The sequence below is a fragment of the Oryctolagus cuniculus genome, chromosome 8, assembly GCF_964237555.1.
Source record: "Oryctolagus cuniculus chromosome 8, mOryCun1.1, whole genome shotgun sequence".
Classification (NCBI taxonomy): Eukaryota; Metazoa; Chordata; class Mammalia; order Lagomorpha; family Leporidae; genus Oryctolagus; species Oryctolagus cuniculus.
This window is the reverse complement of record NC_091439.1, coordinates 96879363-96902560: the sequence shown is the minus strand read 5'-3', so window position 1 is coordinate 96902560 and position 23198 is coordinate 96879363. Positions and strand designations below refer to the sequence as shown.

The 23198-nt window shown below is 41.6% G+C and overlaps 1 protein-coding gene and 1 pseudogene across 4 annotated transcripts in view; both read left to right on the top strand.

Moving 5' to 3' along the window:
- YTHDC1 (YTH N6-methyladenosine RNA binding protein C1) overlaps window positions 1-2106 on the top strand; it is a 36959-nt gene extending 34853 nt beyond the window's left edge. For all 4 annotated transcript variants that reach the window (XM_051820235.2, XM_051820234.2, XM_051820233.2 and 1 more), the window contains one exon: window positions 1107-2106. In XM_051820235.2, the coding sequence (XP_051676195.1) occupies window positions 1107-1331 (225 nt within the window). In that variant the 3' untranslated portion in view covers window positions 1332-2106. The remainder of the gene's footprint in view (window positions 1-1106) is intronic.
- Window positions 2107-7947: 5841 nt separating this feature from the next.
- LOC100354371 (vesicle-associated membrane protein 4 pseudogene) lies at window positions 7948-23198 on the top strand (annotated as a pseudogene).

Sequence of the window (23198 nt, the reverse complement as noted above, 5' to 3'; positions counted from 1 at the left end):
TTTAGCTATGGTAATGCTAGTAAGCAACAAGCAGATGTTAGAAAATGAAAAAGAATAACTATCTTAGTAATTGGTTCACACAAATTACTTAATTGATCTGAAAGCCTTTTGGGTCACTTCAAAATGGGATGTGTGAAAGATAATAGTCTGAGATATTTGATTTTTTGTTCATTAAAAAGTGTTCAGTTTTTTCTGAGAGTATTTCTGATCTTAGAAAAAGTAATTATGACTAATTAATAGATTTTAGTGCTTTTTTTCCCAAGTTAGTCACACAAGAAAGAAATACACAGCCTGTATATGATGAAATCTTGACTGACTAGTTGAGTTGGGTTGACTTAAAGCATGCTTAAAATAAATGATCATGATTTTTAAAATAGGAAGTCTTTCTAAGATTCCTTTATTGAAGTATGTTTGTACTTTCAACAAGTTCTGTTTCATGGACTTGTACATGACAATGTTTCGTATGGTTTATATCTTTCACTTATTCATTATTATGAAAGGTAGTGTAGAATGGTGTTTTTGAACTGTGTGTTCGCTACATTTAAGCTGACTTTTGAAAGGGGACCAAAATCAGTAAGTAAAAGTAAGCTGAGAGATATGATAGAATCCTTAAACTGGGATGGAGCCAGGCTTACAGGTAGCCACAGTTTGCCCTTGTGCCTCATTTTGATACTCATCTTGTGTGAAACAGTACATATTTTCTTAAAATTCCCTAAATTTTTAGTAACAGCTATTTAGTTTGAAAGAAAATTTAGAGTATAAGACTTAGCAATTTCACCTTAAGAGGGCAGAATTTGTTTTGATGAATTTGTAGGATTCAAGAGGGAAAATTTAGGCAGCATGTAAACATAACGCTTGATGCTTACGACTAGGTGACTGCATTAGCCCAAGTCTTACTAAAGCAGATACATAAAGTCATTAAAGTGGAATAGATTTGAGTGACTTGCTGGAGATGTCTATTCTTCTCTTTCTGTCAAAATTACATTGTGTGAATTAGTTCATTATTGCATTTCTCTAAATTCTTCCTCTATACCAGTCATAATATAGGAACTCATAAATTCCATTCAGATTTCTGATATGCCTAACCTGTTTCTTCCCTTTTCTAGCATGATTATGATATGAGGGTGGATGATTTCCTTCGTCGCACACAAGCTGTTGTCAGTGGCCGGAGAAGTAGACCCCATGAAAGAGATCGGGAGCGAGAGCGAGATCGCCCTAGAGATAACAGAAGAGACAGAGAGAGAGATAGAGGCCGTGATAGAGAAAGAGAAAGAGAGCGATTGTGTGACCGGGACAGAGACCGAGGGGAGAGAGGTCGATATCGAAGATAATGTGCTTTTGAAAGCACTGATTGTTTGAAGATAAAAAAAACTTGTATTTTTTTTTGTGTGTGTTTACAAGTAGTAAATTTTATTTTCAGCTGTCTACTTAAAAGTTCATTGTGTAGAAGGATTTATTATGACCCCTTTGTTCCAAGCATGCAGTATAATAAGAACTGGAAACTCTCAACAATCGCCAAAAATGCACAGTTGACAGTTGAATTGACACTTTTATTGGGGCAGAAGAACAGTCCAAGGATGTAGATATTGATTCATTCTCCATAAATGTTCATCTTACGGTGTGTTCATCCTAGAGTTATTATTTTTGTTTTCTTTCTTTTGGATCTTGATTCATAACTGCCATGATATTTTGCTTTGATCTGTTTCTACATGTAGTTGCACATGGTTCAGAAAAAATAATGCTGCTATCAAGTATGCAAATATAGAAGTATGATGGTTTGACTATATGGCAGTGTTGTAGCAGCCTCTTGGTTTCTCCCTTTCCCTCCTTTTTTTTTTTAAACTTATAAAGTCACTTTTTTTTTTTTTTTCAGTCTTCAATGATGAGAGCAATATTAAGAAGACATTGCTATCTAATTTTTAATCTTTTTAAATAAAAAAAATCCTATGTTCAGTAGCATGGTTGATGCCATTATAGCCTTCCCCTCTAAACTGTATACATTGGCTTGGAATGTTCACAACTTGCGTGTGTGGCAGCGGAAGATAATTCCCATATTCTACATTGCTACTGTTTTGTATAAAATAAATTGGTAAAGATTGACACCTATCTGTTGTATTTCTTGTCTGATTGCAAAATTTCTTAAAGATTATCTTATGGATTGATTAGTGAACATAAAAGGTTGCTTTTTGTATAAGAATTTTAGAAACTCAACAGAACTGAGTAGTCTAAGCCAATTATATATGAAAACATTTCTGTGTTTTTAAAAAATTTTTAAATGTTTTTAATTTAAAAGTAGAGCAAAAGAGCAACAGACATAGATCATCTATCCTCTGGTTTATTCCCCAGATGCCTGCATTTTAAGTTTTCATCCATTGTCTTCTGTGAAGTACTCTGTAGATGTTTTCTATTTTAATTCTTAAATGGGCTTTCTGCAATCTAAACCTTTTATACTTACACATATTTTTAAAAAGATTTAGTTCTTTATTTGAAAGAGAGAGAGCTCTCGCATACTGTGGTTCATCAGCTAGATGGCTACAATGGCCAGGGCTGCTTTCCCATGTGTGTGGCAGGGGCCAGAGCACTTGAGCTGAACTTGGCTGCTTTTCCCAGGCCATCAGCAGGGAGCTAGGTCAGAAGTGGAGCAGCTGGGACACAATCTGGTGTCCATATGGGATGCCAGCATTGCTGGCCATGGCTTTACCTGCTATGCCATGACACTAGCCACTGTGGTTCCATATTTTAAGTTAATTCAGTCCCTCCTAATAGTAACTAAGTTATAACAAATACAGCAACACAAGAAAAGTTCATCAGAATTTTTGTGTGTTTCACTTTTTTTGAATTATACCTTGAATTTTAGCCTTCATGAAGTTCAATAAACATTAAAAGACATTTGCTTTTTTGGCTGCTATTGTTTTTCATACAGTGTCGTATTTAAGACACTTACATATTTGTCAAATCCCAGGGAACAGGCTTATATTTGACCTGTACCACAGGAGGTTCACTCTTGAGGGATACTTAAAACTAATATTACTATGTGTGTATTTGTATAGAATTTAGAATATTTTCCCAGCCATTCTCAATAACGTTTGTTTACCTGTCACAAAAATAAAGCTTAAGAAAAATTATTCTAATTCTGTGCATTGTGGTACAGAGGAAAGAGGGTTGACTTTGTTTTAGGAAATCTAGGTTCTGTCTTTGGCATTAACTTTTAATTAAACCAGTAGGTGATATAGGTGAGTCATTTCCATGACATTTTATATTTTTCAGTAAGTTAGAAAATTTAATGTCAGTGTGGTTTTTTTTTTTTTTCCAAATTCTTGATTGCTAAAGAGTTTAGAAGAATCATCAGAAAAGATATTTTTAAGATAACCAACTATGCAAAACTGGTCGGTAATGCTAATTTTGCTGAAATAATTGTAATGAGTTACAAATCATAATTAGCACTTAATATGCAACAGGCACTTCGATGCTTATACTGTGATGATGTTGATCTAATTTAGTCTTTCCAAGAAACTACCTCATTGCTTTTGAAAAATGCAGAATAGAAATTGATAAATGCTTATGTGTGTTTTTAAATTTTACTGATTTTCAAATGTTAACATTAGCTTCAGATTTTTCTAAGTGACTATCCGGGTAGGTGTTTTGCTCTGTATTTTGAATATTAAGGAACTTTGTGTTGGGTTAATCTGAGATGCTAAAATGTATTGAGCTCTTATTAAGTATCAGGCATTATTCTAAATACAAGTGGTCATTAATTTTCACCATGATATACAATAGATCTCTTGAACATATTCCTGTTACCTAATGGTAATTTTATATCCTTTGATGAACATTTTCTAACTGGCCCTCTCATGTAATTTAACCACTCTAGCTTCTGGTCACTATCATGCTATTCTTACCTTTATGAAATCAACGTTTTAAGTTCTAGCCATAGAAAAGTTCACATGATACTTGTCTTTCTGTGCCTATTTCATATGTCTTTTAGGGTCATCCATTTTATTGCAAATGACAGGATTTTCTTATTTTTTATGGCTGAATGTCCTTTGCATATATTTCATTTTCTTTATCCATTCATTTGTTGATGTCACACAGGTTTATGCATGATCTTGGCTGTTGTGAACAGTGCTGAGGTAAACATGGGAATGTAAATATCTGACTTTGATGCCATTTCCTTGGATACTCAGTCGGCTTGCATCATTTTGTAGGTCTATTTTTTTTTTTTAATTTTTTTAAAAGATTTATTTGAAAGGTTGAGAGAAAGAGACTATTTTCATCTTCTGGTGTACTCTGCAAATGATCTCAAAACCTGGGGCTGGGCCAGTTGGAAGCAAAGAGCCAGGAATTACATCGTGGTCTCACAAATGGGTAGAAGGGGCCCAGGTACTTTAGGCCATCATCTGATTGTTTCCCAGGGTTACTGGGTCAGAAACAGAGCAGCAGGGACTCTAAAAACAAGCACTCCAGTATGAGATGCTGACACTACAAGCAATGGATTATCCTGCTGCACTAAAATGCATCCATTTTTATTTATTTTTTAAAATTTATTTGAAAGAGTCACACAGAAGGAGAGGCAGAGAGAGAGAGGTCTTCCATCTACTTGTTCATTCCCCAATTGGCTGCAATGGCTGGAGCTGTGCCGATCCGAAGCCAGGATCTTCTTCCGGTTTCCCATGTGTGTGCCTGGGCCCAAGGACTTGGGCCATCTTCTACTGCTTTTCCAGGCCATAGCAGAGAGCTGGATTGGAAGTGGAGCAGCTGGGACTTGAACTGGAACCCATATGGGATGCCAGCCCTGCAGGCAGTGGCTTTACCCACTATGCCATAGCGCTTGCCCCTGCATCCATTTTTAACTTTGAGGAAGCTCAACACTCTTTCCATATGGCTGGTTTCTTTTTTTTTCTTTTACAATTACAGGGGCTGGTTCTGTGGTGCAGCGGGTTAAAGCCCTGGCCTGAAGCATCCCATATGGGCGCTGGTTTGAGTCCCGGCTGCTCCACTTCCAATCCAGCTCTCGGCTATGGCCTGGGAAAGCAGCGGAAGATGGCCCAAGTTCTTGGGCCCCTGCACCCATGTGGGAGACCTGGAGGAAGCTCCTGGCTCCTGGCTTCGGATCAGCACAGCTCCGGCCATTGCAGCTAACTGGGGAGTGAACCAGCGGATGGAAGACCTTTCTGTCTCTGCCTCTTTGTCTTTCAAATAAATCTTAAAAAAAAAAAAAAAAAAAAGGTAAAGTAAATACTTGTTTTTAAAGTATAATACTTGAAATTTTTTAACTTCATTTATTATCTTTCCCCCAGAAACCTTTTATTTAAGGTTTACAAACTTCATGCATTTCATAAATACAGCTATAAGAACATAGTGATAGTGATTCTTCCCCGTACCCCCACTCCCACCGTTCTTCCTCCTCTCCTATTATCATTTTTGTATTAACATCTGTTTGTTTAAGATTTATTTATTTATTTGAAAGAGTTACACAGAGATAATGAGAGGCAGAGAAAAAGAGAGGTCTTCGATCTGCTGGTTCACTCCCCAGTTGGCTGCAGTGGCTGGAGCTGCACCAAAGCCAGGAGCCAGGAGCCAGGAGCTTCCTCTGGGTCTCCCATGAGGGTGCAGGGGCCCAAGGACTTGGTGGGCCATCTTCTACTGTTTTCCCCAGCCATTTTTTGCTGATTAAAGTCTATTTTTTCTGATATTAGGATAGCCACACCAGCTTTTTTTTTTTTTTTTTAATTTGGTTTCTGTTAGCATGGAGTATCTTTTTCCATCCTTTCACTTTCAGTTTGTGTATATCTGTTGTTAAGAAGTGTGTCTTACAAGCAGCAAATAGATGGTCCCTCCCACCCCAGTTCAGCCAGTCTACCTTTTAACTGGAAAGCTGAGGCCACTTAGGTTCAAGGTGACTATTAAAAGTAACAACTTGTCCCCCGTGTTTTCCCATAAATATTCCTATTGTTTACTTTGGATTTCTCTATACCTTTACTGGCAGATTTTCTGCCTTCACCTTCTTTCATAATGACCATATTTCTGTGTGTAGCACATCATTAAGCATCTTTTGTAAGGTTGGATGAGTGGTGACAAATTCAGTTTCTGTATGTTAGGAAGGTTTTTGTTTATCATTCATAAATGAGAGCTTTGCAGGGTGTAGTATTCTGAGTTGACAGGTTTTTTCAATTAACAATTGGACTCTATCTCACCATTCCCTTCTAGCCTGTAGGGTTTCTAATCAGAAGTCAGCTGTGTGTCTAATTAGAGATCCTTTGAAGGTAATCTGGCATTTCTCTACTGCACATTTTAGAATCTTAATGTTTTACTGTGGAGAGTTTGACTTCATGGTGAAAATCTTTTCTTGTCATGTCTGTTAGGAGTTCTGTGTACTTGGACATCCCTTTCTTTCTCCAAATTAGAGAAGTTTTCTATAACTGTTTCACTTAAAGGGCCTTCTAATCCCATTGTCTTCCACACCTTAGACTTGTATGTTGGGTAATTTTATAGTATCCCATAGATTGCCAACACTGTTTTTTAGTTTTCTTTTTTAGTTTTTTGAAAAGATTATTTACTTGAAGGCAGAGTTACAGAGAGGCAGAGGCAGAGAGAGCATCTTCCATACACTGGTTTGCTCCCCAGATGGCTGCAACGGCTGGAGCAGCACTGATCTGAAGCCAGAAGCTGCTTCTGAGTCTCCCACTTGTTTGCAGGGGCTCAAGGACTTGGGCCATCTTCCAGTGCTTTCCCAGGCCATAGCAGAGAACTGGATCGGAAGTGGAGCAGCTGGGACTCAAACTGGCACGCATATGAGATGCCAGCACTGCAGGCAGTGGCTTTACTCACTAAACCCCTGAAGGCCCCTTTCAGTTTTCAAATTTGACCTGACTGTAAAATTCCTGAAGTTTGTCTTCTCAAATATACTTTCTTCTACCTCACTGATTCTGTTGTTAAGGAAGGATTTCCACTGTATTTTTCATTTGTTCTATTGAAGTCTTCATGTCAAAGATTTCATTTTGATTTCTCTTTAAAAATCTCAATTTCATGAGAAAAATTTTCTTTCATGTCGTTGACGGATTTCTTTAGTTCATGGATTTGCTTCTGATTACTTCTAAGTGATCCTGTCAATTCCATTTCTGGTGTTACTTCAGTCTCACATTCTAGCATTGAAATGTTGGGTTCTTTTGGGAGTGTCATGTTGTCTTATTCTTGTTTCTTGAATTGCTGCATTTATTTTTAGGCATTTGTAGAGAGACTTACTGGTTTATTTATTTTTCCCCTGTTTTGGCTTTTTTTATTTTATTTTATTTATTTGAAAAGCGCAGTTACAGAGAGGCAGAGGCAGAGAGAATTCCATCTGCTGGTACACTTCCCCAGATGGTGGCAAGGCCGGGGCACACTGATCCGAAGTCAGGAGCTTCCAGGTCTCCCATGTGGGTGCAAGTCCCATCCTCTGCTGCTTTCCCAGGCACATAAGCAGAGAGCTGGATAGGAAGTAGAACAGCATGCACTTGAACTGACGCCCGTATGAGGTGCCGGCACTGCAGATCGGGGCCTTAACCCACTGTGCCACAATGCTTCTTTTTTTTAATCAGAGGGGAGATGTATTTAGCTCTGTTGGCGTAGTCTCCACGCACCCCTCCTTTTTTTCAATGCCTGGGTACTAGCCTCTGTGGGTACAACATTCATCCGCACTGCCACAACCACACAAAGGATCCGTGCAGTCCTCGGTGTGCGTGCAGATTCCACCGCATTGACACTTACCAGGGAATCAGGGAGCCCCAAGCATGCGTAGCCCCGCCCACAGTGACTGCCCAAAGACCCAGCCCATACTCTGCACCATCACATGAAGCCACAGTGTTTTCACAGTCCAGCACACAAGGCTCCCACAGTCATGAGCACCAAGCCCCTCGTCAGTTCCCCCAGCCAGACTCCGACATCTCTTGGCTGATTGCTATGTCCAAAATGGTGCCTGCCCGCTTTCGGCTAATTACAGGACATCAATGCTGGGTGGTCAGGGAGAGAAAAACGAACCCTGTTTTATCCTCTAGGTTGGCAGGTATGCTGTCCCCCACAGGGCTCCAAGCTAGACTAACGCCAGGCTCTTCCCGCAGCTTAATCGCCAGTGGCTTGGGCTGCTGGAGTCTGGTCTCACCTCACTCTGCAAAGCTGGTGCTGAGGTTCTCAACTGCTGGGGTCCTGAATTGTGTGCATTCACATCCTCCTCTTGGATCCACAGTGTTTCTCTGATTTGTGTGGAGCTTCCTCTGCCGTTTTCTCCCTAACTCATTCCAGAGACTGCGCTCTGATGGTTTTTAACTATTTTCCTCTGGACTAGAGCAGTAAGCTCCCTCCTACTCTGTCATCTTGGTTACTCTCACATGGCTGTATTGATTTACTTTCTTGGTAAGAATGTTCAGGAATTCTCCCTACCTTTATGATACTTACCTTTTGTCTTTGAATAATAGTCATTCTGACAGGAGACAGGTGGTATCTCATGGTTTGGATTTGCATTTCCATGGTTAGTGATTAAAGACCTGTTGGCTGTTTGTATGTCTTTTGAGAAGTATCTATGAAGATTTCATATCTATTGTTTAATTGAGTAATTTTTTATTTATTTATTTTGCTGTTTGAATCCTTATGTAGTTTGGATATTAACCCTTTATCACATGTTTAGTTTGTAAATCTTTTGTCCCATCTGCAGGTTATCTCTTCACTTGATTTGCTTCCTTTTCCGTGCAGAAGCTTTTTAAATTTGATGTAATTTTTTTTCTATTTTTGCTTTTATTGTCTGCTTTTGAGGTCATATCCCAAACTTCTTTGCCTTCACTAACATTTTAAAGCTTTTCCTGTATATTTTCTACTAAGTAGTTACATAGTTTCAAGTCTTAAACTTAGGACTCTGTTTTAAATTTTTTGTTTGGGATAGCTGGACCAGGATAAGTGTGTGTCTATGACACCCTGGGTCACTTTTTCCTGATTTTTATCATTTAACTGCTTTGATAGAAAGCATTCCTAATATCTTGATGCGTATTAAAAATTGAAGTATATTCTACAGAAGTGGTCCTTTTTTTTTTTTTTTTTTTTTTTTTTTTTTTTTTTTTTTTTTGACAGAGTGGACAGTGAGAGAGAGAGACAGAGAGAAAGGTCTTCCTTTCCGTTGGTTCACCCCCGCTGTGGCCGGTGCACCACGCTGATCTGAAGCCAGGAGCCAGGTGCTTCTCCTGGTCTCCCATGCGGGTGCAGGGCCCAAGCACTTGGGCCATCCTCCACTGCCTTCCTGGGCCACAGCAGAGAGCTGGCCTGGAAGAGGAGCAACCGGGACAGAATCCGGCACCCCGACTGGGACTAGAACCTGGGATGCTGGCGCCGCAGGCGGAGGATTAGCCTATTGAGTCATGGCGCCGGCCGTCCAAACAGTTTAGACCCCAAGTTCTTGATAGTAGAGATAAAAACCTTAAAGTGCATGTACAATTCATAGTATTTCATCTGCCATGTGGATCATTTTGTCTAATATTTTGTCTCTCCTTTGTTTCTAAATCTTACACTTCAGTTTCCCTTTCAGTTTCTTCTATATCCTAAACTTGTTTGTGGTATCCTGAAGACCGTAAAACAGGTCAGTAAACTACTTCAGATTTGGTACCAGTGAAGTCACTGAAAGAACTTGTCTTTACATCACATGTGCAATTAGCTGCCCAGAGGTTCCAGGTGTTCTTAGTGATTCTGGGCTGTGAACTTTGTTTGATTAACTGTGCCTGTGATTTGGCTGAAAATATTAAATTGGCACTGGTTTATAGAATGTTAAATCCCATTGGATTTACAATGATTTTCAGATGTGGAGAATTTAGGTACAAAGCTAAGGATCAAGTGGTTTTCATGAATGCATCCTTAGCAGGATAAAGAATAATGTGTCTCCTTTGTGATGGAGGTAATTAGGTTTTTTGCTCTGTATTTTATAAGAGTCTTCAACTTATATCTATGGAGATAGAATATTATTGAGATTAATTTTAAGTTCAACACTGTGTTTCTCTTTTTAAGCCATTTATGTACACATGAAATATTTCAGGTATATAGACTGTTTTAGAGGTTTTTGATGTGGCTAGGTCCCTCTTGATGTCATCTGATATAAAATCATAAGCCCATGTTTTCTGTTTCCTCTTTCATGCAAAAACAGCTTCTGTGCTTCAACCAGACATCTTTGCAAATACATTCATTGCCTTTCCAATAGCAGCTGCTTATCATTACTTCTGTGAGGTCATACTGAGTGGGAGAATTTGAAATAGTCTCCACTGACACAATATATGAATCCTTTAAAAATTATTTATTTATTTCTTTGAAAGCTAGAGGGTTAGAGAGAGGGCTTGCATCCTCTGGTTTACTACCTAATTGACAGCAACAGTGAGTTCTAAGCTGCACTGAAGCTGGGAGCCAGGAGCTCCATCCTGATCTAAGTGGGTAGCAAGGACCTAAGTACTTGCCATTCTCTGCTGCCTTCCCAGCCACATTAGCAGGAAGGTGGATTGGAGTGGAGTAGCTGAGACTTAAATTGGCACTCCAATGTGGGATGCTGGCTTTGCAGGTGATGATTTAACCCACTATTCCTCAATGCCGGCCCAACAATATATAAATCCTTACTAAATTGTGAGAAGTGTGATTTTTTTTTCCCCTGTAATATAGCCTCCTTTTATTCTTCCTAACTGTACTAAACTTATCACTCTAGTAGATTCCACCATTCTCAGGACATTTGATTGAGCAGTAGTTGGTCTTATTCAAAGAGTAGATGCAGTGGCTGGGAAATACTGTTCTCAGGAATTCCTAAATCAAAGCATGATATTAATTTTGCCAAGACTTTGTCTAGGGGCCGGTGCTATTGTGCGGTGGGTTAACACCCTGGCCTGTAGAGCCAACATCCCATATGGGCGCTGGTTCTAGTCCCGGCAGCTCCTCTTCCAATCCAGCTCTCTGCTATGGCCTGGGATAGCAGTGGAAGATGGCCCAAGTCCTTGGGCCCCTGTACCCACATGGGAGACCTGGAAGAAGCTCCTGGCTCTTGGCTTCAGATCAGCGAAGCTCTGGCCATTGCGGCCAATTGGGGAGTGAACCAGCAGATGGAAGACCCCTCTCTCTCTGCCTCTCCTCTCTCTCTGTGTAATTCTGACTTTCAAATAAATAAATATATAAAAAAAAAGACTTGGTCTAAGACTGTGCAGTTTATGGAAGGTAGGCCAATGACAGTTTTTCTAAGGATTTCCTGGGGTCTACTTGTTCTTAGAGGACAGTTAGAAGAACACTGAATCATGAGAGTGTATTGAGCCTAAGAATACTGGCTTAAGGGTGAGTCCAACAGAAAAAGGCAAAAGGCTGAAGTATCTTGGATGATGGAAATGGGTAAAAGTTTTGTAAGCTTTGAGGAAGTTTTCTACTTCACTGGATACAAAGACCCTGTGAGTGCAGCCAATGAAATAAACATGAAAAATAACTGGGAAGAGGACATAGATCTGAGTGAAAACCAAATAGAGGATCAGTAGGGACAAATAAAACTTGGTCATGCAAGGCTATGTTTTGTAACTGACCTAACTGGACTCTGCTTTCCCTCCCTTGGTGAGGGAAGAACAGTGCAGTTACATTCTTCCTCCCTAGAATTCCTGTTAAAAAGGGAAAGGAAATGTGAAAGTATGTTCAATACAGCATTGCAGTATGTGTAAGTTCTATTCAGCAAACATTAAGTACTTCTGGTGGGACACCTTGGCAGATGTATATAGATGGACATTTTCTGCCACCTAGGAGTTTAAATCTTATATGGAGGTTAAAGTATATCCAAGGAGAATATGAGCAGGAATTCAGGTGGTGAATTAGGATGCATTGGGAAATGGATGAGATTTAGAAATACTGTGGTTAAAAGGTGGGGGGAGGGGTACTGTTAAATTAGCATCCTTTGAGCTTGAGGAATTCCCTTTAGCATTTCTCATGGGTGGAGAGGCCTTTTGGTGAACCCCCTCAATTTATTCATCTGAGAGAGTATCTGCTTCATTTCTGAAAGACAGCCTTACTAGGCAAAGTATTCTTGATTGGCGGGTTTCCGCCTCCCCTCTCCATCACTTTGATTCTATCCCTGTTTCCTTGTCTCCAAAGTTTCTGTTGAGAAATCTGCTGAAAGCCTTATAGGACTTGCTTGTAAGGATCTTTTTATTGCTCTTTCCAGATTCTCTTTTTCTTTAGCTTTTGACACGCAGAGTGGACAGTGAGAGAGAGAGAAATGTCTTCCTTTTGCCGTTGGTTCACCCTCCAATGGCCACCGTGGCCGGCGCGCTGTGGCCGGCGCATCGCGCTGATCCGAAGCCAGGAGCCAGGTGCTTCTCCTGGTTTCCCATGGGGTGCAGGGCCCAAGCACTTGGGCCATCCTCCACTGCACTCCCTGGCCACAGCAGAGAGCTGGCCTGGAAGAGGGGCAACCGGGACAGAATCCAGCGCCCCGACCGGGACTAGAACCCGGTGTGTCGGCAAGGCAGAGGATTAGCCTATTGAGCCACAGCACCAGCTTCTTTAGCTTTTGACAGTTTATGTCTTTTTTTTTTTTTTTTAAGATTTATTTATTTGAAAGAATTAGAGGTAGAGACAGAGAGAAAGGTCTTCCATCTGCTGGCTCACTCCCCAAATGGCTGAGCCCATCTGAAGCTAGGAGCCAGGTTTTTCCGGGTCTCCCATGTGAGTGCAGGGGGCCATCCTCCACTGCTTTCTCGAGTGTGTTAGCAGGGAGCTGGATTGGAAGTGGAGCAGCTGGGACTGGTACCCATATGGGATGTTAGTGCTGCGCGCTGGGGCTTTAACCTGCTGTACCACAGTGCCTGCCCTGATGGCTTATGTCTTGCTTGGATCTGTTTGGACATTACTGAGCTTTCTGTAACCGGCTACCTGTAGCTTTCCTCAGGTTTGGGAAAATTTTAGCTATTATTTCTTCAAATAAGTTTTCTGTCCCTTTGTCTCTTCTTTAACTTCTATAATGTGAATTTTAACTCTTGAGAATATTCCATAAATCCTGTAGATTTTTCATCTTCATTTTTTCTCCTCTGACTATATATTTCAAATGATTCATGGATTTTTTTTCTTCTGCTTGATTAATTCTGTTGATGCCCTCAAATGCATTTTTAAATTTCATTCATTGTTTACCTCCAGTATTTGCATTTGGTTCTTTTTTTTTTTCAGATTTCATTTTGTTGTGCATTGTTTTCCTGATTCTTTAAGTTGTCTCTGTATTCTTTTGAAGTTCAGTGAGTTTCCTTAAAACAGTGATTTAGAATTCTTTGTCAGACAATGTGTCTACGTGTATTTGGTGTTAGTTACTGGTAAATTACTGTGTTCTTTTGGTGCTTTGTTTCCTTCCCTCCCACCTCCTGTTTTTTGTTACCTTGCAATGATATCTACATATTTGATAGAGCAGTTGCCACTTCTAGACTTCTTGAACTGGTTTCAGTGGAGAAAGACTCATGGGTGGTTGCCAATGTGACTGCTAGATGGGATGTGGCAATTCTGGGAGAGGCGTAGCCATGTAGTCTCTTAGCCCTGTCAGCAGCCGTTGACATGGATGGAGATGGCAGGAATCCCCAGTGGCCAAGGCTGTGTCTGCAACAGCGGAAATGTCTATTGGGGTCTTTGGTGGTGAAGGTTGCTGGGGTCTTTCCTATTTCTTTTTCTTCTACCTAGGCAAGTGGTGGCAAATTGGATCCCTCTAGGCAGCAGGTCTGTCTTCTGGACCTGGTCGTGGTAGCAGTGGCACCAGTGTTTATGATACAGATCGAGTGACCCTGGAACCAGGGTCTGAGTCCTAAGTACATGCGGAGGGATCCGGTCTTCATAGTCTGAGGCACTGGTGCCATCATTGCCGGGGGCAAAGATACCCATATTGCCTCCATGGTGATGGTGCACAAATTTGGGCGGTTATAGACTGCAGGGATGTGCAGAGCTACAGCAGCTCTGGACCTGGGTTGCAGACAAGCTCAGAGTAGGAGTTCTGTTGTGATGGTGTGCACTCCAGTCTTAGAGCTGGAATCTTTATAGCATGGCAGAAGATGCAGCAGCTCTGAGATCTGGGTATTGGGTTAACTGTGTGTGTATGGCTCAAATGTCAGGGGCATGGGTGGTCATAGACCATCTACGAAGCTGGGTTCTGTACTGCAGTCAGACACTGGGCTTAAGTGTCTGGGGAGTGTCTACACTATACCTGTGGTAGCTTTGATGTCTGAGGCACAGGTGTGCATGATGCTGCCACAAAGCCAGGATATGAAATGCAAGGCAGGCACAGAGTGGCAGTGCACAGCTTTGAGAGGGGGTGACTCGCTCCCTGGAGCAGCACAACAGTGAATTGTTCTTGGGAGGGGCACAGCTATATTTCCCACTTGGGAGTCCACATGATGGATGGCTTTTGGTTACTTCAGTGGCAGATGATGCCAGTGTCACCCACGCAGCAGACCACTGGGGACCATGGTGGCACCTGCAGAGTGGCTAATACTGATAGCCCTGTCTTTTTTTGTTTTCCCATCTTCAGGTGTCTCAGCTTTGCTGATCTCCCCAGCAACCCTTCATAAGTGGTATTTTTTTTCCTTCAGCTATACTGCTGCAGTTCCTTAAATGGTCCCTCAAATCTCCTAAGGTTACTATCATTCATTGATAATTGTCTACATATTTGTTGATTTCTGTGGGCAAGGAAAGTTTGTATATCCTACTCCCCTGTCTTGCCAATATCACTTCTGTTGATTTTTTTAATATTGATCTCATATAATCAGCCACCTTTTAGAAGCTTTAATGCCTGTGATAATTTTGCAGTTGTTACTTTTGTTTTTTTCTTATTACCCACAAATAATGACATTATTGTCATATATTCTAAATTATTCTGTGTTCCAAAATCTGTTGCTTTTCTTTAAAGATTATTTATTTTGAAAGTTACGGCATGGAGGGGAGAGAGAGAGAGAGAGAGTGAGCGAGCTTCTGTGTGCTGGTCCATTCCCCAGATGGCCACAGTGGCCAGCGCTGGACCAGGCTGAAGCCAGGAGCCAGGAGCTAGTTCTAGTCCTCCCATGTGAGTGTTAGGGCCCAAGTATTCGGGCCATCATCTACCACTTTCCCAGACCATTGTCAGGGAGCTGGATTTAAAGTGTAGTAGCCAAGGCTCAAACCAGCACACACATGGGATGCCAGCTTCTCAGATGGTGGCTTTACCTGTTATACCACAATGCTGGTCTCCAAATACTATAGTTTATAAACTTTTTTTTTACATATTGAATTATCTGGGACTTCAAATACAATGATAAACAGTAATATTAACTGGCAAAAAATCTTATTCAATTGTTGACATTCATTACACTTTATTAGTGACAGAAAAAATGACTTAGGAAAAATCTAAGAATTCATCCACATTGTTAAACCAATCAAATAATGGATATGGGTTTATGTTGAAATAAATGTTTCTTCTTCTGACCATCAGCCTCACTAAACCAATTTAGTTTCTGTTTCTTCTGATGTTTAAAACATCTCTGAATAGTGTGTTTGCGTGCTGTTTCCTGACTTCCCAAGAGTCGGCAATGTACATTGTAACACATTTCCGTAGCTATAAAGTTTTTTGTCTTTTCTGAGCCAGCTACAGTTTTCGTCTCAGTTCCTCCATTGAGAACTGCAACCGCTAGTTCTTTTTCTTCAGAGAAAGCTTCACTTGTTTCTTCATATTCTAACAGGAGAGTCTCATCTTTTCCTCCACTTCCTGTTCCACCTTCATGTAACAACTCTAAAATATGCTTCTTTTACTTTGCCAAAGTAGATAGCATATGCTGTTTTGTAATTGTAGTTAACACTTCTAATCTGTAGGATGACTTTTTCTATAACATTTTTTTTTTTTGTGAGAGAAACGAAAGCGTGCTTCCATCTGCCAGTTCACTTTCCAAATGCCAGCAATGGCTGGGGCTGAGCCAGGCCTAAGCCAGGAGAGCTTAATCCAGGTCCCCAACATGGGTGGCAAAGAACACTTCTAATTGAGTCATCAGCTGCTGCCTCCCAGGGTCTGCATTAGCAGGAAGCTGGAATTAAGATCCAGAGCCAGCAATCAAACCCAGGCACTCTAATGTGAGATGTAGGAATCTTAACCACTAGGCTAAATGCTTGCTCCCTGTAAGTTGATTTTTAACACTGAAAATTAATAAATGTTTTGTTTTCTTTATGTTTGTTACTGTTACTCATTCCAATGCCAAATAATGCCATTTACTTCTTTATGTGTTTCATATCATTATATTCATGCTCCTGAGTGGATGATATTCTGGGTCAGTTTTTTTTTTTTTTTTTTTTTAAGATTTTTTATTTATTTGAAAGGCAGAGATACAAAGAGGCTGAGGCAGTGAGAGAGAGTGAGTCTTCCATCCTCTGGTTCATTCCGCAAGTGGCTACAATGGCTGGAGCTGATCTGAAGCTAGGAGCCAGGAGCCTCTCTGGGTCTCCCATGTGGGTACAGGGGCCTAAGGACTTGGGCCATCTTCTACTGCTTTCCCAGGCCATGGCAGAGAGCTGGATCAGAAGTGGAGCAGCTGGGACTAGAACTGGTACCCATGTGGGATGTCGGCACTGCAGGTGGTGGCTTTATCAGCTGCACCACAGCATCAGTCCCTCTGGGTCAGTTCTAATATGATTCTTTCTCCTTCTCTTTCCTGTCCTCCTCCTCTGTTTGTAATTTTGTTCATCATAATCTCATTTCTCCCTAGCTTCTCAATCATCCTAATCTTACTCCCTTTTTACTGTCTTTGCCTCTAGTTATCTATTTTCCTCCTTGAAGTCAACTCAGGTCAGTAAATCCATTGTTTACTAGATCTAATAACTTTTTTTTTAAGATTTATTTATTTTATTTGAAAGGCAGAGTTAGAGGCGGAGGCAGTGAGAGAGAGAGAGAGAGAGAGAGAGGTGTCTTCCATCTGAAGGTTCACTCCCCAGATGGTCACAATGGCCAGAGCTGTGCAGATCCAAAGCCAGGAGCCAGGAGCTTCTTCCGAGTTTCCCTTGTGGTTGCAGGGGCCCAATGATTTTGGCCATCTTCCAGTGTTTTCCCAGGCCATAACAGAGAGCTGGATCGGAAGTGGAGCAGCTAAGACTTGAACTGGAGCCCGTATGGGATGCCCAGCACTGCAGGTGGTCCTACCCACTAAGCCACAGTGCCAGCCCCCCAATAACTTGTTAGTTTACAATTTTGTTTTACTGGAATATATTCTTCATATTAATTCCTAAGAATGCCCTGTGCTATCCACCATTTACTTTTCTCTCCCCTGCACACACAACTTACGTTCCAGGAGTGTGGTAGAATTACAGTTTTGTGCTTTCATGAAATTAGCTTGATTTGCCCAGCAGAAATGCCTTTTTCCCTTTGTGACAGTCACCATCAATATTCCCAATAACGGCAGTTCTGTTAGCTTTCTGGAGTGAGAAAAGGTGTCAGAGTTCCCACTATATTGGAAAGGGGTATGTAACATGAGAGAGAAATAAGCCTTGAGTGTTTGTAAACCAGAGAGATTTTTGAGTGGTTATGGCAGCATGACCTAGTATATTGTAGGAAGAGTATGTGACTCTGTTTCACTCCTGGGATATGTGAAACATAATTTTCTGACACTTGATAATTTGGTGTGACATAAAATCTAGATTAAAACTATTTTCCTTTTCAGAAATATGAAGACTTTGCTCTAGTATCCTCCAGCATTCCTGGTTGCTGATAAAGAGTGATGGCACTATAATTCCTATTTCTTTGCAGATAATAATTTTTCAAATGTTTCAGGATCTTCATCAATCCTCATTTGATATTTTGCAGAATTTGAGTATTTTATTCATCAAACTTGGCTCTGGGTGTTTCTGTTTTTAGGTCACATTTGTGTGTGTATTCTGGAAAACTTCATTGCATTATTTTGCTACATGATTTTCTCTCTACCTTTTCCTTGCTTTTTTTGTGTCCAGTTTATTTTCTTTGGACCACAAGGTGAACCTGCTGTACATTTTGCTTCTCTGTCATCTTATTTTCGGTCATCTTTATCTCTTGTTTCTACATTATGAGATATTTCCTTGACTTTACCTTTTAATATGTCTTAATGTGTATTTTAATTTTATTAACTATAGTTCTGACTTTCAAAAATGTATCTTTTAGCCTATTTGCCCTAAGAAAACAAGAACAGAAGAGCTTACATGCTATTATTTGTATCTGGAACTGATCTAGAAAGGAGCGTGGGATGAGGAAAGTAACACAGAAAAGGGGAAAGGCAGTTCTACCATGCATTACCACGCTGGTCACTGTTGTGCATAATTGTGGATAGTGGTGCTGCTGGGGCCGTCTGGAGTGGGATGTAGAATGCTCGTCAGATTAGCTCACCTGAAAATGGTAGAGGAGAGTGTGTTGGCCTTTTTCTCCGTGGGTTCAGATTTGCATCATTTGGAGCTAACTCCACACCATCTGGATGGGCATATGCATGAGTCAGTACTTGCACAGCTTCTCACAGGTGTCTCACAGGAACAGAAAGCCAAGGGCACAATGCAGTACATGCAGTGCAGCTGAAGAGTATTGCTGTGCGGTGGGACAAAGCAAGTGGCCAAATTGGGCCTTTACAAAGGTGTCCCTGCTGCTACCAGTGATCCTCAAGGTGTAGTTAGCATTTCTCATCCTCCACCTCCTCCATTACAAATTCTGTATTGTCCTCACTTTAGGCTAGTAATTTGGCTGCTCTAGATTGCTGGTCTGCTGGGAGACATGGGCCTTCCTCCCCAAGCTGCCTTTTCCTGCTTTGGTCACGGTTGCTGCAAGTACACTCCTCGAGTTATCACCAGGAGCTGAGTTACCACAAGGCCTCTCCTCTCCTCTCCTCCCCTCTCGTGTAACTGTGATCGTAGCCTCTTTCTGGTAATCAGTAGTACTCACTAATATTGTGACTTTTTAGTCTGCTGGCTCACTGATACGAGGAATCCTAAATGGCTCTTAGAGAATGTGTCCTCTCACAATATAACATGAAATTCCAACTCCCAATGTGATAGATTTAGGAAGTAGGGTTTGGGGAGATAATTAGGTGCTGAGGGAAGACCCCTTGTAAATGAGATTAGTTGTCATAAAATGGCCCCCAAGGAGATCTGTGACCCTCCCTCTGGGAGCCTGCAAGCTGTAAGTGGGTTTTTACCAGAACCTTCCATGCTGGGACTCTGATCTCATGTCCAGCCTCTGGCTCCGTGAAAAACATTTTCTTGACATGCCATTCATCCATGGTGCTGTGATATTGCTGCCCAAACTAAGATCACTACTGTGGTTCCTATAGCTTTAAGTTCAGTTGAAACCTTTCTGTGACCCCTCGTAAAAATATCTCTGCTACTCCACACCCCGAAACAGAACCCAGGGGAATCTTGGGGTTCAATAATTTTAGGCTTGCCCCCCATCCAAGGTCTCAACACCCCATTATTTTCTTCTCCAGGCCCTAACTTTGGCACAGGAGGCTTACTGAGGCTAGGAATTAAGTCCCTTTGTACCTCTGGCACCTTTACAATTAAATTCTATATTTGGTTATGCTCTCTTTAAACACTACAAAGGAAAACACTGAGTTTTGCAGAATTTTTGATTCTTGTTTAAATGGAGCCTGTCATTGCATTTGTTTTAATATAAAGAGAACACATTTAATATAGTTCATAGTTGCAATTCTTTTTTATTTTTTTATTTTATTCTTTATTTGATAGATAGACAGTGAGAGGAGAGAAACAGAGACAGGTCTTCCTTCATTGGTTCACCCCCAAAATGGCCGCTACAGCCGGAACTATGCTGATCCGAAGCCAGGAGCCAGGTGTTTCTCCTGGTCTCCCATGCGAGTGCAGGGCCCAAGCACTTGGGCCATCCTCCACTGCACTCCGGGCCACAGCAGAGAGCTGTACTGGAAGAGAAGCAAATGGGACTAGAATCTGGTGCCCATATGGGATGCCGGCACCGCAGGCGGAGGATTAACCAAGTGAGCCATGGCGCCGGCCCCCATAGTTGCAATTCTTATACTTCCCTTCCTCCTTCCCTCTCTCTCTCTTCCTTTTTAAATTTTTAAAAAGATTTATTTGAAAATCAGAGTTACAGAGAGAGAGAGAGAGGGAGAGACAGAGATCTTCAATCCGCTGACTCACTCCCCAGATGACCACAACTGCCAGGGTTGGACCAGGCCGAAGCCAGGAGCTTTTTCCAGGTCTCCCACATGGGTAGCGGGGCCCCCAGCACTTGAAACACCCTTAGCTGCCTTCCCCAGGCCATTAGCAGGGAGCTGGATCAGAAGTGGAGCAGTCAGGGCTCAAACTGGTGCCAATGGGATGCCATTGCAGGCAGAGGCTTAACCTGCTATGCCGCAATACTGGCTCCCTTATTTATTTATTTCAAAGATAGAATGATGCAGAGCAAGACATAGAGGCAGAAACAGAGTTTTCTGTCTGCTAGTTCTCTCCTCAAATGGCCGCAATGACCAGGCTGGGCCAGGCCACAGCCAGGAGCCCAGAGCCTCCTCTACATATCCCATATGGGTACAGGGGCCCAAGCACTTGGGTTATCATCTGCTGCTTTCCCAGGCACAATAGCAGGGAGCTGCTTGGGAAGTGGAGCACTCAGGTTTCAAACCGGAGGCTTAACTTGCTATGCCACAATGCCAGCTCTCTTTTTAATTTTTTTTAAAATTTGTTTATTTGAAAGAGTTACAGAGAAGCAGAGGCAAAGAGAGAGGGAGATCGAGATCTTCCATCCATTGGTTCACTCCCCAATGGCTGCAATAGCCAGAGCTGAGCCAATCTGAAGCCAGGAGCCAGGAGCTTCTTCAGGGTCTCCCACGTCAGTGTAGAGGCCCAAGCACTTGCGCCATCCTCTGCTGCTTTCCCAGGCCATAATAGAGGGCTGGATCAGAAGTGGAGCAGCTGGCACTGCAGGCGGCAACTTTACCTGCTATGCCACAGCACTGGCCCCTGTTTTTAATTTTTGAGATAACATTTTCATTATAAGAGCTTTGTATTAACAGTTTACATTATAGTCAAAGGCTTAATGCTCTACTTAATAAAGAATTCAGCAAGTAAAATGTGAAAAACATAGTTAAGCAGGAATATACACAAGTACTATAAACAAAAAAAAAGCCATCAGTTTCACTCATAAGTAAATTTTAGAAATAATTAAGATCATTAAAATTATAGTAGTATATCATTCTTAACCATTTGTGTTTGACAAAGATATAAAACAATGTGACAAAACTATTTGCAGAAATATTGATCATTTTCTTTTTAAAAAAAAGAAACATATTTAGGGGCCGTCGCAGTAGCATAGTAGGTTAATCCTCTGCCTGCAGGTAGTGTCGACATCCCCTGTGAGCACCTGTTCATTTCCTGGCTGCTCCTCTTCCTACTCAGCTCTCTGGTATGACCTGGGAAAGCAGTGGAGGATGGCCCAAGTGCTTGGGCACCTACACCCACATGGAATACCTAGAAGAAGCTCCTGGCTCCTGGCTTTGAATCAGTCCAGCTCTGGCCTTTGCAGCCATTTAGGGAGTGAACCAGCATATGGAAGACCTTTCTCTCTCTAACTCTACCCCTCAAATAAACAAATGAAAATCTTAAAAAAAATATTTATTTGAAAGTGGGAGAAAGAGACAGATATCTCCCATCTTCTTGTTCATACCCCAGATGTCCACGATAGCCAGAGATAGACCAGGAACTCAATCCAGGTTTCGCATGTGAGTTTTAGGAACCCAAGTGTTGAGCCATCACCTGCTGCCTCCCAGTTGTACATTGGCAGGAAGTTGGAATCTGGAACTGAGCAGGCACACAAACCCAGGCATCCCATTATGGGGTACCTTAACCATTGTGCCAAAATAACTCTGTCATTTTCTTTTAACCAGGCTTCTAGAACTACTTTTAAAAAGTTAATTCATGGGGCTGGCGCTGTGGCGCAGCAGGTTAACATCCTGGCCTGAAGCTCCAGCATCCCATATAGGTGCGGGTTCTAGTCCCGGCTGCTCCTCTTCCAATCCAACTCTCTGCTATGGCCTGGGATATTAAGCTCCTGGCTTGGCTGGCCCAGCCTGGCTGTTGAGGCCATCTGAGGAGAGAACTACTGTTTGGAAGATTCACCCTCCCAGCCTCCCTTTCACTCGCTCTCTGTAACTCTGACTTTTAAAATACAAAGTAAATCTTTAGAAATTATTAAAAAGTCACTTCACTTTCTAAGTGTGTAAGTAACATTTCCCCCATTCTGTCCATAAGCAGATGCTTGACCTTCTCCAAGAGTTTCCTATTCCTCTCACCCCTGTATGAATCATAAATTGTGACTTTCCCGGATGCTAGCACTCAGTACCTCTCACTGCCATAGCAATGAGCTGGTTATTTCCAGTTACCACTGAGTTGTGTGAGTTTCCAAGTCTCCTCTTTCCAGTCTGCTTTTTAGAACCATTTGTGGGCTCGATGAGCTGCGGTACAGCGGCGGATGCAGGGTCCCGCCCATTGTCTCCCCCTCCCAGCTTTTTCCTTGGCTTCCCACTCCTTCCCTTGCCTGCCCTGCACCACCAGCTCCAGAGAGCTTCCTGGAGCTCCCCTGGAGCCTCAGGTGGTGAATACTTGCTCTGGTGGGAAGTAGAAGAGTAAAAAAAAAAAAAAAAAAAAAGCCTCCCAAGTTCAAGGTCACCTAAATGATGATGATGATGCCACTGGTTCTGTGAAAAGTGAAAGGAAAAATCTTTTGGAAGCTGATTCAGGTGAAGAAGAGGACTTTTTTCTAAGGGGACTGTCTGGACCAAGATTGGGACCTAGAAATGATAAAATTAAGCATGTTCAGAATCAGATGGATGAAGTTACTGATGTCATGCAAGAAAATATTACACAGGTAATTGAAAGAGGGGACAGGCTAGATGAACTACAGGACAAATCAGGAAGCTTGTCAGATAGTGCAACTGCTTTTAGCAACATAGCCAAACAACTTCAGGCAAATGTGGCAGTGAGGGTGCAAAATAAAAGCCACCATGGCTTTGGTTGCTGTTATCCTTTTGCTAGTGATTATCATTCTTATAGTTGTGAAATACCATATTTGATCTGATGACAGAAATCTTCATTAAACAAGATCTGGGACAATAACAATAATAAAAGCATAATTTAGATGAAACCTATGTTTATAATTTTCAAAACTAATTAAGGGGCAAGTATCATTTCAAGTTGGAGCATTGAGA